Consider the following 13,612-nt stretch of genomic DNA (forward strand, 5'->3'; position numbering starts at 1 on the left):
TCCTTGTGTATGCTTCTCATTGTTATAATATTTTCTATAATCATGTTAAAAGGCAAGGTAATATAGAGTAGGGCTGGTTAACAGATCAGGTCGGGTTGGGTTCAGGTTCGGGTCAATGCTAAACGGGTTGAAACTCTATCAACCCAAACCTAACCCGATTATTAAACGGGTCGAAAAGCTCAACACTAACCCGACCTGCTTATTAAATGGGTCACCCACTTAACCCGTTTAACCCATTTAACCAATTTATCTATTATAGTTTTTTTAAAAAATATTTATAATACTAAGTGTATATGTGTACAAAAGCTATACTTAAAATCAGAATATGATTCAATAAATTATTTATAATAGATCTTTAGTTTTTATGAAATTTTTGTGAGCAATTTTCCCATTTTAAATATCATTTTCTTATATAAATTTATTAAATGGGTCTTATCAGGTTATTTTCGGGTTCAAAAATTCAACCTTAACCTAACCCGTTTAAATAAACGGTAAAATCAGGTCGACCTATTTATTTAATTGGGTCAAAATTCTCAACCCAAACCCACTTATTTTAGGTCGGGTTCGTGTTCGGTAAACGGGTTGGGTCAATTTTCCCCGCCCTAATATAAAGTGGAGCATAATTTAGCACGAATGTTAAGTCCATAGCTAGTATGTATGTATGGTTGGAACTTGGAAGAAGTTTCTCCTGAAGTATAGAATTTATATTCTCCTGGTATATATAAAAAAAAAGGAATCAGGATGATCCACAAACCACAACACAAGCTGTGGAGTGTCTTAACTCAAAGAGCCCGTCCTTTTAGAGTAGCATCCCCACAAGGCACAAACTCATCAACCCGGCCCATACGAGACTACGAGAGCAATAATTCCAAAAAATTGACCTTAGAGAAGCGCTTAGCAAAAAGGCACCGTTAGACCGCCGTTGTTCCTACGCCAGTTTGAAATCTCATATTCTCATCTCATCACAATTCAACGCGCCTCTTTTCTCTTCTCTCTCCTCACTTGTTCAATTCCTCACCACCTCTCCGCCTATTTTGCTCTCCATCCATTTCTCACAAACCCTACTTTTCTCCAAGCTTTTTTTTTTTACTTTGCTCATTAATGGCGAAGAGAAAGCTTGCTCAGAGAAAAGGCGCTGCCAAAAAAGCCGAACAAGTTGAGGAACAGAATCCCAAGGTAGTAGAAGAAGAAGAAGTAAAGCACGATGAAAAAGAAGATACAAAGTCGCACGAAGAAGCTCAGAAACAGCAGAAACAAGTGAACAAAGTCGCTAGAAAACCTAGGAAGCGCATCAAGCCTGATTCCGAACCAGAGTACTTTGAAGATAAGCGCAATTTGGTATATTTTCTTCATTTTATCTTTCTTCTCTCGTTTTTCTGCTTAATTTTATTTTCCTTTCTTCCAATTCTGTATTTTCGTCGCGCGAGTTTCTTTGCTTTTCTGGTTTTGAGGATTTTGTGTAGGTTTTATTTGATATTATTGATTTCTTTGCTAAATTGGTTTATGAGAGTTTGCATTGTATCATTAAATCTTTATTCTGAAGTTGAGTTTCCGGAAATTGACATTGGCGTATTCAAATTACGTTTGGATGTATTGGCTTTAATTACTTCCGAAGAAAATCAAATTGTACTTTCTTTTGTTGTTTTTCCCTCTGCCATTTTGCTTGGATAACCTTGTTTTGTAATTTGATACTTTACCTTGAGTTTGACAGGGATTTGCATATTTGACTTGTTAAATACTTGTTCATATATGTGCTAGAAAATCTTGATGAGTTGCTATGTAAAGCTCATATTGTTTAATAATTGATACGTCTTATATTGCTGAATTCATGATTCATACACTAGTTTTTACTTATTCACGGTGATCAATAACAGTCGACATTGGATACAAGAAGTTCAACATGAGAGATCATATTGGACTTAATAGAATATCTATAAGAAAAAAAAGTAGCTGTTGCCTTCAAATCGTACACAACCTATCGTCTAAACTTGAGGAATGCAAGGTGCAATCATATGCTTAAGAGCTATGTGCCTGATCAAATAGAATTTGAAGCAACAACACTATGTTAGCAACAATTGACTTAGCACATCTGCTTAGCAGATTACAACATGGGTTTTCATTAGTCCAACACTGCATTCACCATCGAGTAGTAGCAAAGCTAAAGAATGGAAACACACCCAACCACGTGAAATCTCCTTGCCTTTGTGTTTATGAGTTCAATATATTCTGTTATGGGATATCATGGCAGACTTTTTATTTTTGGTATACGATGAATGATTTAGGCCAAATGTTCAGTTGGCACTCATTTTATTCGTTTCTTTCCAGGAGGATCTGTGGAAAGAAGTATTCCCTGTTGGTACAGAGGTTTGTCTCAAAATCTATCTGATCTCGTTCTTTTGAAAGGTTTAGAGCCACTCAACGCTGTTGATAAGTAGTTTTTTTTATACAGTGGGATCAAATGCACTTGGTTTACCAGTATAACTGGAACTTTACAAATTTGGAGGTATTTTACATGGGTAAAACTAGTTTGGTATTCTAGTTTCTATTTTAATGCTAATACTTTTGGGTAAGTCATTGCTGATTTAACTGTATACATGTTTGACAGAATGCTTTTGAGGAAGGAGGAGTGCTGCATGGTAAAAGAGTTTATCTCTTTGGATGTACAGAGCGTAAGTATCTTTATTGCCATCAAGAGGATCTTGGTTAAGGGATGTTGCTGTCTTACTTTTTGTTCCATGGCATTGAGTGAGGACCAAATTGAAATCTCATGTGCTTTGCTGGGTTTTCTAGTTTATTTCATGGAGAAATATCTGTATCGTAGTTCTTGACTGCTTTTTTATTTTACCATTTCTCGTCATTTTAGGCAACACATAACCCTGTTACAACTTACAATGTCTTCAAATTTATGTTTTTCACCCTGTATTGTCTTTTCTCCTGTGATTCTCTTTTATGCAGCTCAAATGGTGCCTTTCAAGGATGAGATGAAAATAACCCAAGTACCTGTTGTAGTCGCGGTAAGTCATTTTTATTAATATTCATGAAGCAAGAATCTATACTATATACTAAAGTAAAGGCCAGTAAAATAGTTTTCCCTCCCAAAACTCCCTTAGAAACATTTCAAACTTCATAAATGATTGCATTGGAATTCTAGCTTGAGATTTTATTGAACAGTATATGTATGTTCCTATTGAAAATTATTTCTAATCAATACCCATTTATTTAAAAACTGACATGGGAAATTTTTAAACCTTTTCAATGTACACATGAATTTTAAAAACCGAGCATTACTCGATAGCTTTTATTTGCCTCGGCTTCTGATTGAAAAATCTTAGAATTTCGGAATTTCCTTACAAAGGTTGGTGTAACTCAGGCACTTGAGATTGCATGCTTGAAAAAAACTTTCATTTCAAGTTTCCTATTATTTTATTGTTTATTGAATATCCTATGGAATTTATAGACTAAGTAAAAAGAAAATAGGAAATTATCTCTTTTGTATTCACGAGTTCCAATATTCATGTGGCGGTGAAACTTTAAATTGTCCTCCACCTAATCTGTTGGCAATCATTAGGGTTAAATAGAAAGTTATTTTTCTGTCTAGTTGCTATATTAATTTGTGATTACCAAGTTTGTTAATCCAAATTGCTCTTCTTGCTTAATAGGTTGTGTCGCCATTCCCCCCTTCAGATAAGATTGGCATCAAATCAGTACAACGGGTGGCTGAAGAAATAGTTCCCATGAAGCGCATGAAGATGGACTGGGTCCCATATGTTCCTTTAGAGAACAGGTACCTAATTTTCTTAGCTTCCTGTTGTACTTGCATATAATCCCATTGTTGCCTCCAGCCTGCTTTTATAGCTGATGCCTGATAGCTATTACTATCTTGATTTTCAGGGACATTATGGCAGAAAGGTTACATTCAGAGATATTCATCTTGAGATGCACTCAGAGAAGGTAATTTGATGGCTTCCTTTTGACAAATTCGATCCTCTTGTGGGATGTTTTGGTCATTTATCTCTCAGTATGACTTGGGAAATTTATTTACTGTTTTAATTGGCAAAGTGTTTGCAGTTTCCATATTTGTTTCTTTATCAGTTGCTTGTCTCCTGATATGGTCTTGACTCTGAACTTTCGGTACTAGTAGAGATGACACTCAAGTGGGGTGGTTGCATCATACCCATACCAAGCTTAATATCTTTTACGCACCATCCATGGTGATTAACCTTTCTTTGAAACATAAGTTACGTGATGTAGTCTAGCAGATTTGACGAGAAATAGCTGTAAAATCCATTATTTTTCGAGTTACATAGCAGATATACTCCAGTTTAATTGCTTGTGCATCTCTATTATATCAGGCAACATATCGGGACACCAAAAAATAAAAAAAGGAATAAAAGAAATAAAAAAGGTGATAACTAACTATTTCATTTGAATAAAAAAAGGGGGAAAGTAGGACATTTAAACTCAACATCAAGTTTTTGAGAAAACAAAATGTAAAGACAAAGTAATTTTATTTTCTACTTCATATGTTATCACACGCTATCGCACGCATTGCGTGCTTACAGGCTAGTAATTTATGATCAAGCAGACTAGTCAACCAACTGCATTAGGGACATTAACTAGCCCACTTGTCTGGTTGAAGGATCTCGCAATTATTGCTTATACGTTGAACTTCCTCATTTGCCAAATGCAAGTCAGTCACTGGTAATGTTCTGTGTAAAACACTCAAAGAGCATTGTTAAGAGTTAAACCCCTCCCCAAGAAGATAGGGATTATACTTCATTGCTTAATTTGGATTTTGTACAGCATCTGCTTTGTTTGAGACCAAATATTCATGTTGTAGCGTATTATTTAAGAATTCTTTGGCTGGAAGTGATGTTGGGACTGGGACCGTTGTTTTGGGAAACTGGTAAAACCAATCGTGTCTCACTGTGGTTCTCACTCAGAAAGTTGGAGGGTGGTTCTTATGGGGAAAAGAATGAATTCTATTGTTCAGAGGACAATGGAGATGAGTTTATGATGGCACCTGTTTCGGGGTATTTAGTATCGGATCTTTACTGTTTGGACATGTAGTCGTGTTTTTGAATTTGGAGTTTGGAAAATGTTATTATTGTTTGGGTGTATTTTTTTTAATCATAGAACTTGCTATCCCACATAACATTTGACCTTGTTGATTAGACTGTCACGTATTCAAGTAGTATCTCTAGTTGGTTACTTACGTGAAAGTTGAGCTGTTAGAGGGTTTTCCTTATGTAATATTTTAAAATATTGTTGCAGGTCTGCGTTAAGGCATTTGAAGGAAGAGCGCGTCAAGACCTTTGAGTATTGTTTGCCTTGTGAGTTTTGAACTTGTTCTTTTTCAATTGTTCATAACTAACCATAAGAGCTAGTCCAGTCATTAAAAAAAATATTATGCTTGTTCATGCATACAAGACTCAATTATAGGGATTATTGATTTCAGCTGCGAATATATGGAAAAGGGTGTTTGAACATGGGATGTGCTGTTAGTCATTACTAGTGAAAATCCTTGTCATGTTTGCTGTTGACCTATGCTTGCAAAACTTTGCTTTATAGTTGGTGTTGACTGAATCGAAATTTGATCAATTCAAATTGCAAGCCGTATCAGAGCCTTGAACCCAAAAAGGATGTGATTGGTTGAATGCACTAAGATATAATTATTCATGTGAATACCTCTCCTTCCACTCATGTCAAATGCAATATAAATTAGGAGGTCCAAGTCTTTCATTTCTTTTAAACCGTCCATCGCCAATGTCTAGGGATTACCTTCACTTTTGTTTTTGTTATTTTTTTAAAAATATCTTCATCATCCTAACTTGCCATTCTTGGAACAAGTTCCACTTTTGTTCTTGGCATTGGATATGTCTAAACCACCACCGTTGATTCGCCTCATCTTAATCTCAATGCTGCTACTTTGATCCTGCTACAAATCCCTTTCATTGGGGATTTTGTCTCTTCTCATACTACCACACATTCGTCTAATCAAACACATCTCTATCACATTCATCTCTGCACATGATCTTTCTTTAAAGCCCAAAATTTTGACCTGTAAATCAAAGTTGGTTTACCAACAGCCTCTTTATCTTTTCCTTCACCTTTATAGGAATTGTGCAATTACAGAGTATTGCTATTTTGTTTTTGAACTAAGCAGACTTGATCCTATAAAGGGTTAATAGTTAAGCGGTCAATCGATTTCTTAAATAACCAAGTTTGCAAGGCACAAATCTTGGTAGATTCAATCATTCAATGGAAGGCTGTTGTTTTTCTCAGTAAATTTCTAATGATAGCTTATTTAAACTAGTGGTTTGCATTCGATGAGGATAAGAAATTCCTTTTGTGTATTTGTTTCATCTGTTGCAACACTCTTTTTTTTTTTTTTCAATGGATCCTTGGTCCAACATCTTGACACAAACCGATCTCAGAGATATTCACATCCATTGTAAAATCATGAACCTTGAATTTTTCTTGCTTACTTCTATGAGTACCTTTACCAGATCATCTATAATTCCATATTCTATTTCTTGATTTTGTATAGGTACTATGTAGGCAATTTAGCTTTAACTTGCCTGGATTGGTGTTTTAGGTGATTTAGTAGCTTAGGGGAACTTGAAATGTGACCCTAGCTATAGTTTGTTAGTCTCAGCCATATCAAGAGACAAAAATGATATTATCTCCATCCCAAAATGCTACGATCATTAATTACTATATAAACTGTAGTGACTAGGAGTTTGAAATTAGTATTCTTAGGCTTGTTATGAAAAAGCTGTATACAATTATCTATTTTTTGTTCCCTTTGCTCTAGTTTGTGACAAAAAAAGTGGTAAAATGGATAAAATTTCTATTTTCGTAAGCTTTTTGGATAGAGGGAGACGGGAGTACATCTCGATCCCAATTCTGTAGCTTGGCTGATGAATTTTAGGTTTAGGGAAGGCATATATGTGTTCCTTTGTGGAATACAATGTCTTGCTCTCTTGAAGTGACCTCCCTTACCGGAATTGTTATCGTTTCGGTAATCACTCTAGAAATGTCAAGAAGACAATGAGCTAGGGAAGCCAGGAACACCGTGTACCTTGACACAACGAGCGTTGGAATCTATACTGGTGGGCTGGTTGTATCTATAGAAGGGGATGGCGTATTGCTCTCTCTTTGTTTTTGTTTTGATTGGACAATATTTGCCTTGGTTATACCTTCATTTTCTTAGCCTAATGAAGCATATGATGTGTACAATACAATTGATATACCAAGAAGAATCAAGAAAGAGGAAGCTATGATATCTTGTTACAGCTACTTGATCCTTTACTGTATAGCTGTCTGTATGTGGCCGAATATATCTGATTGTATCAAACAGCAACAATGAAATGCTTATGACTCACTTTTGGCAGATTTTTATCAGCCCTTGCAAGAAGATGAGCTTGAACAGAGTACAGTTGTGCCTATTCTTTATGAAATGGACTTAAAGCCGGTAAGATTTAATGTTTTAAGAGACCTTTGACTTTATTTGTGTATGTAATGCTTTCAATGCATCCAAATAGCTATATACATGATGGTGTCAGGACTACAGTTATGAGTAATTAGGTTTTTTTGGCAATGATTCTAACTGTTAGCTAGAAGCTGATTATTGCCAGACTTGACCAGTGAATGGCATTATTAATCTCTATAAGGTGTCTGGTAAAGATTAGTAGGTGTATTCTTGCATTTGGCTGTTTAAGTGTGTTGAATGACTTAAACATAGTTTTATGAATTACTAGATACCTTGTTGTGACAATTAGATGATGGTAGTTCAACTCATGTATTACATATCATATTTCTACTTATCAGTAAGGTAGGTTATGAGAATGGTTTTTCCCTAACCAATTCAAATTGTTATTTGTAGACCATTATAATGGTCAGGTACTTTTTATCGAATAGGGGTATTGCTGTAAGATGGTTTTTTTTAATATTGATTTATTTTACGAATGACATTTATTATTAACAGATTAACTTTTCAGAAATGCAATGAACTGGCCTAAGGGAGAGGGGTTCCATTGGTAGTGCATTATTCTTCTTTAGTTGGAGGTTAACTTGAGGAATAAGTTAGAGAGTTAGGGAGTGAAGAAATCATATAAATACAGGAGATTAGGGAGAGAAGAAGCATGTTGAAAATTGATGAGTGTTTTGGTGAGCTTAAAAGAATTCATTTGCGAGAGGATCAAGCCTCTCGAAAGCTTGAATATCATTTACATTTGCTGTATTCCTCGAAAAGTTAAGGATTAGTAATCTTTTTTAGAGATCGAACGGATTCGGTCTTATACATACTCATTTCCTTAATTTCTGCCATTAATGGAGTCAAAGCCATGTTAATTCATACCACGGAATCTAGAAACTTTTACCCATTTACTGTTTTTTCCATTAGTTGCATGATTAACGGGTAGGTACGAACTACACTATTACCATTGTAGGTGGGAAATGAAAATCTAGGCAGATAATGCCATGGAGAAGAGGGAGGTGAAGAAGAAAAGGAGATGTCGCGGAGGTAGAGGAATCTTAAGATTAAATGAGGGATGAGCAAAAATATGGTATTAGGGAACAAAGGGAGCTGGAGAGTAGAGCAGGAAGGAAAGAGGTAGGATTTTCAAGATAAGAGAAAGGCTGTGCGTTGATGCTGTATAATGATTTTGAAATGTTTAATCCTTTTGTCATCAGCCAAATAATGAACTCATTCTGGCTGTAGGAAACTTCCCTTCATCCAGTGTTCTAAGAATTTATGGATTTGATAAAATTAAACGTGGTTGTTGAAGTGCTGGTTCACCATATAAGCTTACTTTATTTCAGATTTTTTTGTCCGTAAGAACTAGGCACTAAAAAGCAACAAAAGGGTCTTTATGTATTTTTTTGTTGCCCCCCTTGATGATGATTATATTGACATCAGCTATATTATTTTAAAAAAGAAAATCAAATTCAGTTAAATGTGACAATGATCTTTTATTAAATTGTATTCCTTTTGCAGGTATTCTGTGAATTTGATTGGGAGTTTGATGAAGTCGAGGTACAAAATCCAATATCTACATGGTTCTCTCAATTTATTGGCTGTTGCGAAGTTAGGTTAAAAGCATTGTTTAGACAAGACAGATCCTGGCTATGTGCTTGATCATTCATTTAATTGTTTTCCGTAGCTGTCTTCTTAGTCAAGGAGAAAGATCTGAAAGAAAGTTGTATTATGACTTATAAGCAAGGTGGTCTGGTATGAAATGAGATTTTTGGTAGAGGAAGTTATTTTTCCAGTGGCGAACTTTCATCTCCTGGCTGTGCTTGCCAAAAGAAATGCTGGATACGTGTGCAATATACCTGTCTGGATTTTAATCTTTAACAAGGCATGCCCTTACCCTCCAAAGCTTACACATCACTGTGGACTGTGGAGTAAGCTCTCGTGGTAGCCTCCGGCCCTCCTTTCACTTATTTCCGTCAAATAAGTATGGGCTTTAGTCCCCTGTTCTTTCGGTTTAGAGTCAGAGAAATATCCTCTTCCTATCTTGCTTGGCAAATTGTTTTATCTCTTCCATAGCCTCTGTACTTTCCTAGTTGTTTGGTGTCGTTTTGTTTTGTATCTTTGAATCATATGGAGGCGATGCTAAGTACAAACTAAAAGTACGTTATGTCATATGTACTTGTATGTTGAGTCAATGAGTTGTTTCTTTTAACTAGAGCTAACACTGCTGTCGAGTTTTTTGATATACAGTATTAGATATGACTCATATGAGCACATTATGAGGGAGTAATGTGCTGAGAGTTCGTGGTGAACTCTATATTAATCCAGATTCTGCCTGAACATCTTAGTTCTCATGCTTTACTGGACCTTCATGTTCCAGGAATTTACCGAGAAACTCATCACAGAAGAGGAACTTCCCTCGGAGGAGAAGGACAAATTCGAGGTTTGAACATTGGATTGTTAATCTTATTACTTGTACTATCTAAAAGCAAATGTGAAGAGGCCTTATCTGTATTGCCTCAGGAATATGTCAAAGAGAAAGTACGAGATGCTAAAAAGGCAAACCGGGAGGTATCTGATGCACTATACTTTGGCTTTAAAAGTTGATTGTAACTTTAAATTTCCGCCATTCAGAATGGTTTTTCATTTTTAACAGGCAAGGCAGGCTCGTAAGAAAGCATTGGAGGAGATGAGTGAAGAAACAAAAAATGCTTTTGAAAATATGAGATTTTACAAATTCTATCCTGTGGCTTCTTCAGATACACCTGATGTTTCAGGTGTAAAGGTAGAGTAACGATCACCTACTTCCTTCCTTGATGGGACTGACAGATGTAGCTAGTTAAATTTTTATATTCTTAGGTAGCAGCTCTCTTTTTGGGTGGCAACTGGCATTTTCTGTAGTGGTATGTTTGTATAGATTTGCGTTTGAATATAGAGAGCCATGTTTCATGACCCTTGTGTGAAGGAATGGGTAATACCGGGGGGCAGTGCAGGTCCTTCTTCAGTATTTCACCAAGTTGTGGATGGTAAATGGAATTTGTGAGTAATTGAGTATATTCAGAGATGATCTGCATTTAACAAAAGAAAAAAAGAACAAAAGAAGAGGAGCTTTCTTCTTAGTTGCTTTCTCGTCTTGGGTTTGTTGAATATGGTTTCCTTCTGTTTGGTTGCTCACCACAAAATATTACTCCTCACTTACATGGTGACACATCATGATTCATTGGCCAATTTGATTTATTTACTTATTGAAAAATTCTTCAAGTTATGCAATAGCATCTTGAAGTTGACTGACACACCTAAGACTTTCTATCCACTTCTGGGTTCAGTTCTCATTCACTGTTGGGACATGGTTCCTCTTCTCATTACTTACAATTACGTTCACCCGGAAGAAACTGATTAGGTGGAAGTTCATTCAGATATGTGGAAAATTAACAAAGGAATTCAGGTGGCAAGTGTTATTACAGAGAATATATAGGTTTTTTTTTTTAATCCATTGAACTAGAATATATAGGTTTATATTTTATCCACTGAACTTCTATTTAAACATATCAGAACTTAAGGACCCTTTAAAAAAAGGAAAAAAAGAACTTACGGACCCCTATATGGCCTTATCTTTGTGTTTTGAACAGAACTTGTTAGCCCTCAGGCCTCATTGAATTTATTGTCCCTTACAAAGTTCGTTTTTGTAAAATAATATAATATACTATTATTTATTTTGTTTTCTTTAGGGTGAAAAGGAGGCCATAGATTGTTCTATATGGGTATTAGAAAAGGTTACAGAAAATATGGTCTTCTTTTTCTTTGGTTGATGGAATATGCTACTTTATACAACTTTTTAATAGGAAACATGGTTATTTTTCTTCTGTCACATTTTGCTAGGCACTAAGGCATTAACAATTGAATTGCTCTGCAGAGTCCTGTATTGAGTCACTTGTTTACTGGTTGACATGACCATCGTTGAGTCTGGCCGTCACTTAAACTGCATGCCTCCTACACAACCCTGGTATTGGTATAATGTTCCAAATCCACACTTAAACTAGCAACTTTGGGCTTAAGTGTACTTATTCAAGTTCCTCCTGATATGATAAAAGGCATTATTCTTGGAGGTGTTGACTGCATTCTTGTGGTTCTTTGATAGTTGACCATTTTTTAGACAATGCTGATCTGTTCTTTTAAGATTATTCAAGTTGTTCCTCGAATTGATTCTCATTATAATGCTGATTTTTGCTCTCTTGAATCTATGTTAATCAAAACCTTTATCCTATGGTCATTCCTCCTTGCAGGCTCATTTTATAAACCGGTACTATGGGAAGGCTCACGAAATCTTTTAATGAATGTCACCTGAAGAGTTGCTTATGAAGAAGCACCAGTGTAAACAACAATCATCTGCAATTTTTTGGAGTGCCATTGAAATGGCTAATAGCTTGTAAGTTGTAAGGTTGAGAGTTTAGAAATGATCCTGTGGAGTACAACTTTGGTTGCTCAATGATAGCGCAAATCAGTGCCAAAAAAATTGTTGGGTAATGAGTAGCTAGCTGTTAGTTAGCGGATGTAATTGTACCATATATGCTGAGAAATCAAATGCTACTAGAGCATGAATTTTTGGATATTTAGCAAGCCCTTCATATCATAGTAGTTTTCAAATTCTGAATTCAGTGATTTGTCTTTGTATCACCAGGCAACATTTGTCAGATTACACTTCATTATGGTAATTAAATCATATCTTAGGTTCTTGTTCCTGGTTACCTTTGTCAGTGAAGTCCGATTTCGTTCTTTGTTTCAACTGTTATTAATAGTGGAAAATTGAAGATTGCTATCTCCACTAGTGAGTATTGAAGAAGTTTATCCTTTACACAATTTGACCTAATAAAATATGTGACTTCAATTTTCGGCGAACATATGAAGGAATTGAATTTGCGAACATCTAAAACAAACTTAACTTTGTTTAATTTGTTAAAACATTATGTATGTATCACTTGCCTTTTGGTTGAAGGTTTCATTCATTCTTCTACCTGCATAGTATTTTTGTGGGATTCATTGTCTGGTGTTCTTGTTTATTTATTACATTATGTTATTCCAATGTAATTTATTGTGTCAATCATAAGGACAACTTACTTTGTTGGGTTTGCACTTGCTTTAATGCTCAACCTACAACTTACGATATGCCTCAAAATTTTGATTAACCTAACAATAGTTGGAAGCTGTCAAAAAAAAAAAAGTTGAGATGTCCCAAGGAAGAGAGGGGTAATCTCCTTAATAATGGTGGCCAAAAGAATAATTTCCATCATTGCAAGAATTTGAAAATAAATAACAACATACTATCGATGTATTTTGGGTGCAGACAAGGGGCAATCCTAAACAAACCACAACCAAAACAAAGTTAAGCTAGAATTAGATGTGGTTTTAGTCATACAATCAATATCTCATTCTACAAGTTCCTGAGCTTCGAAAGAGGGTCATGAAGCATAAACACCTTATTTTGTAGTCCTAACTCTTGATTGTGAGCTAATCAACATCCCTATTTTCCTCATTTTAGCAATGGGATAGAGGTGCTTCTCATTCAATTCTCCTGAGCAAATTGTGGCAACCATTACCAACATGAAGTACCATCATTCTAGAGGAGAAGATAAACTCATTAATTGGTTATACAATTATACTAATAGAAACAAACTCACTCTCAAGAGTGAAGACGCTTAACTTTTAGCTTGTAATCATTCATGTACAATAGACTCAACTTATTCTTCATATGCCTTTGATACAAGGGGTCTCACAAACCTCTCTTATTTTTCTGCCAATTAAGATATATTCTTGATTTGATAGAAAATAATCATAAAACATATATTTGATTGAAATGTGTGAAAAACCAACAAACTTATTGCATCATAACTTTTTGCAGACCAAATTCACCAACATGGTGAGTTTGAACACATTTAAATATGGAATCAAAGAACTCACACATAAGAGACAATTGTCGGAAAACAAAAATGAAACTCGAATATTGAAGGTCGTTACATGTAATCTAAATGTATATGCTGATATAGAGACATTTAATTCAATAAATTTCATTAAAAAATAATAAATGAATTATACGCAATGACTAATGACTCAAGGCTTTGCCCGAAACAACCCGTC

General features: G+C 35.3%; 1 protein-coding gene across 1 annotated transcript; it reads left to right on the top strand.

Moving 5' to 3' along the window:
- The first annotated feature begins 848 nt into the window (after positions 1-848).
- LOC104896093 (hypothetical protein) lies at positions 849-12,217 on the top strand. Its single transcript, XM_010682794.4, has 14 exons — positions 849-1,338; positions 2,326-2,364; positions 2,450-2,503; positions 2,606-2,669; positions 2,956-3,014; positions 3,660-3,784; positions 3,892-3,951; positions 5,275-5,333; positions 7,398-7,477; positions 9,002-9,040; positions 9,861-9,923; positions 10,004-10,051; positions 10,137-10,265; positions 11,764-12,217. The coding sequence occupies exons 1-14, from the start codon at positions 1,102-1,104 to the stop codon at positions 11,809-11,811; spliced, it is 1,104 nt and encodes a 367-aa protein (XP_010681096.2). The 5' UTR covers positions 849-1,101; the 3' UTR covers positions 11,812-12,217.
- Positions 12,218-13,612: the final 1,395 nt, after the last annotated feature.

The sequence above is a fragment of the Beta vulgaris genome, chromosome 6 (genome assembly GCF_026745355.1).
Source record: "Beta vulgaris subsp. vulgaris cultivar EL10 chromosome 6, EL10.2, whole genome shotgun sequence".
Lineage (NCBI taxonomy): Eukaryota > Viridiplantae > Streptophyta > Magnoliopsida > Caryophyllales > Amaranthaceae > Beta > Beta vulgaris.

Excerpts from the sequence above, each read along its gene's own strand:
- LOC104896093 (XM_010682794.4), top strand. The coding sequence starts at position 1,102 with ATGGCGAAGAGAAAGCTTGCTCAGAGAAAAGGCGCTGCCAAAAAAGCC. Across the intron at positions 3,015-3,659 it reads AAGTACCTGTTGTAGTCGCG|GTTGTGTCGCCATTCCCCCC; the intron begins GTAAGTCATTTT and ends CTTGCTTAATAG. Across the intron at positions 3,785-3,891 it reads TATGTTCCTTTAGAGAACAG|GGACATTATGGCAGAAAGGT; the intron begins GTACCTAATTTT and ends CTTGATTTTCAG.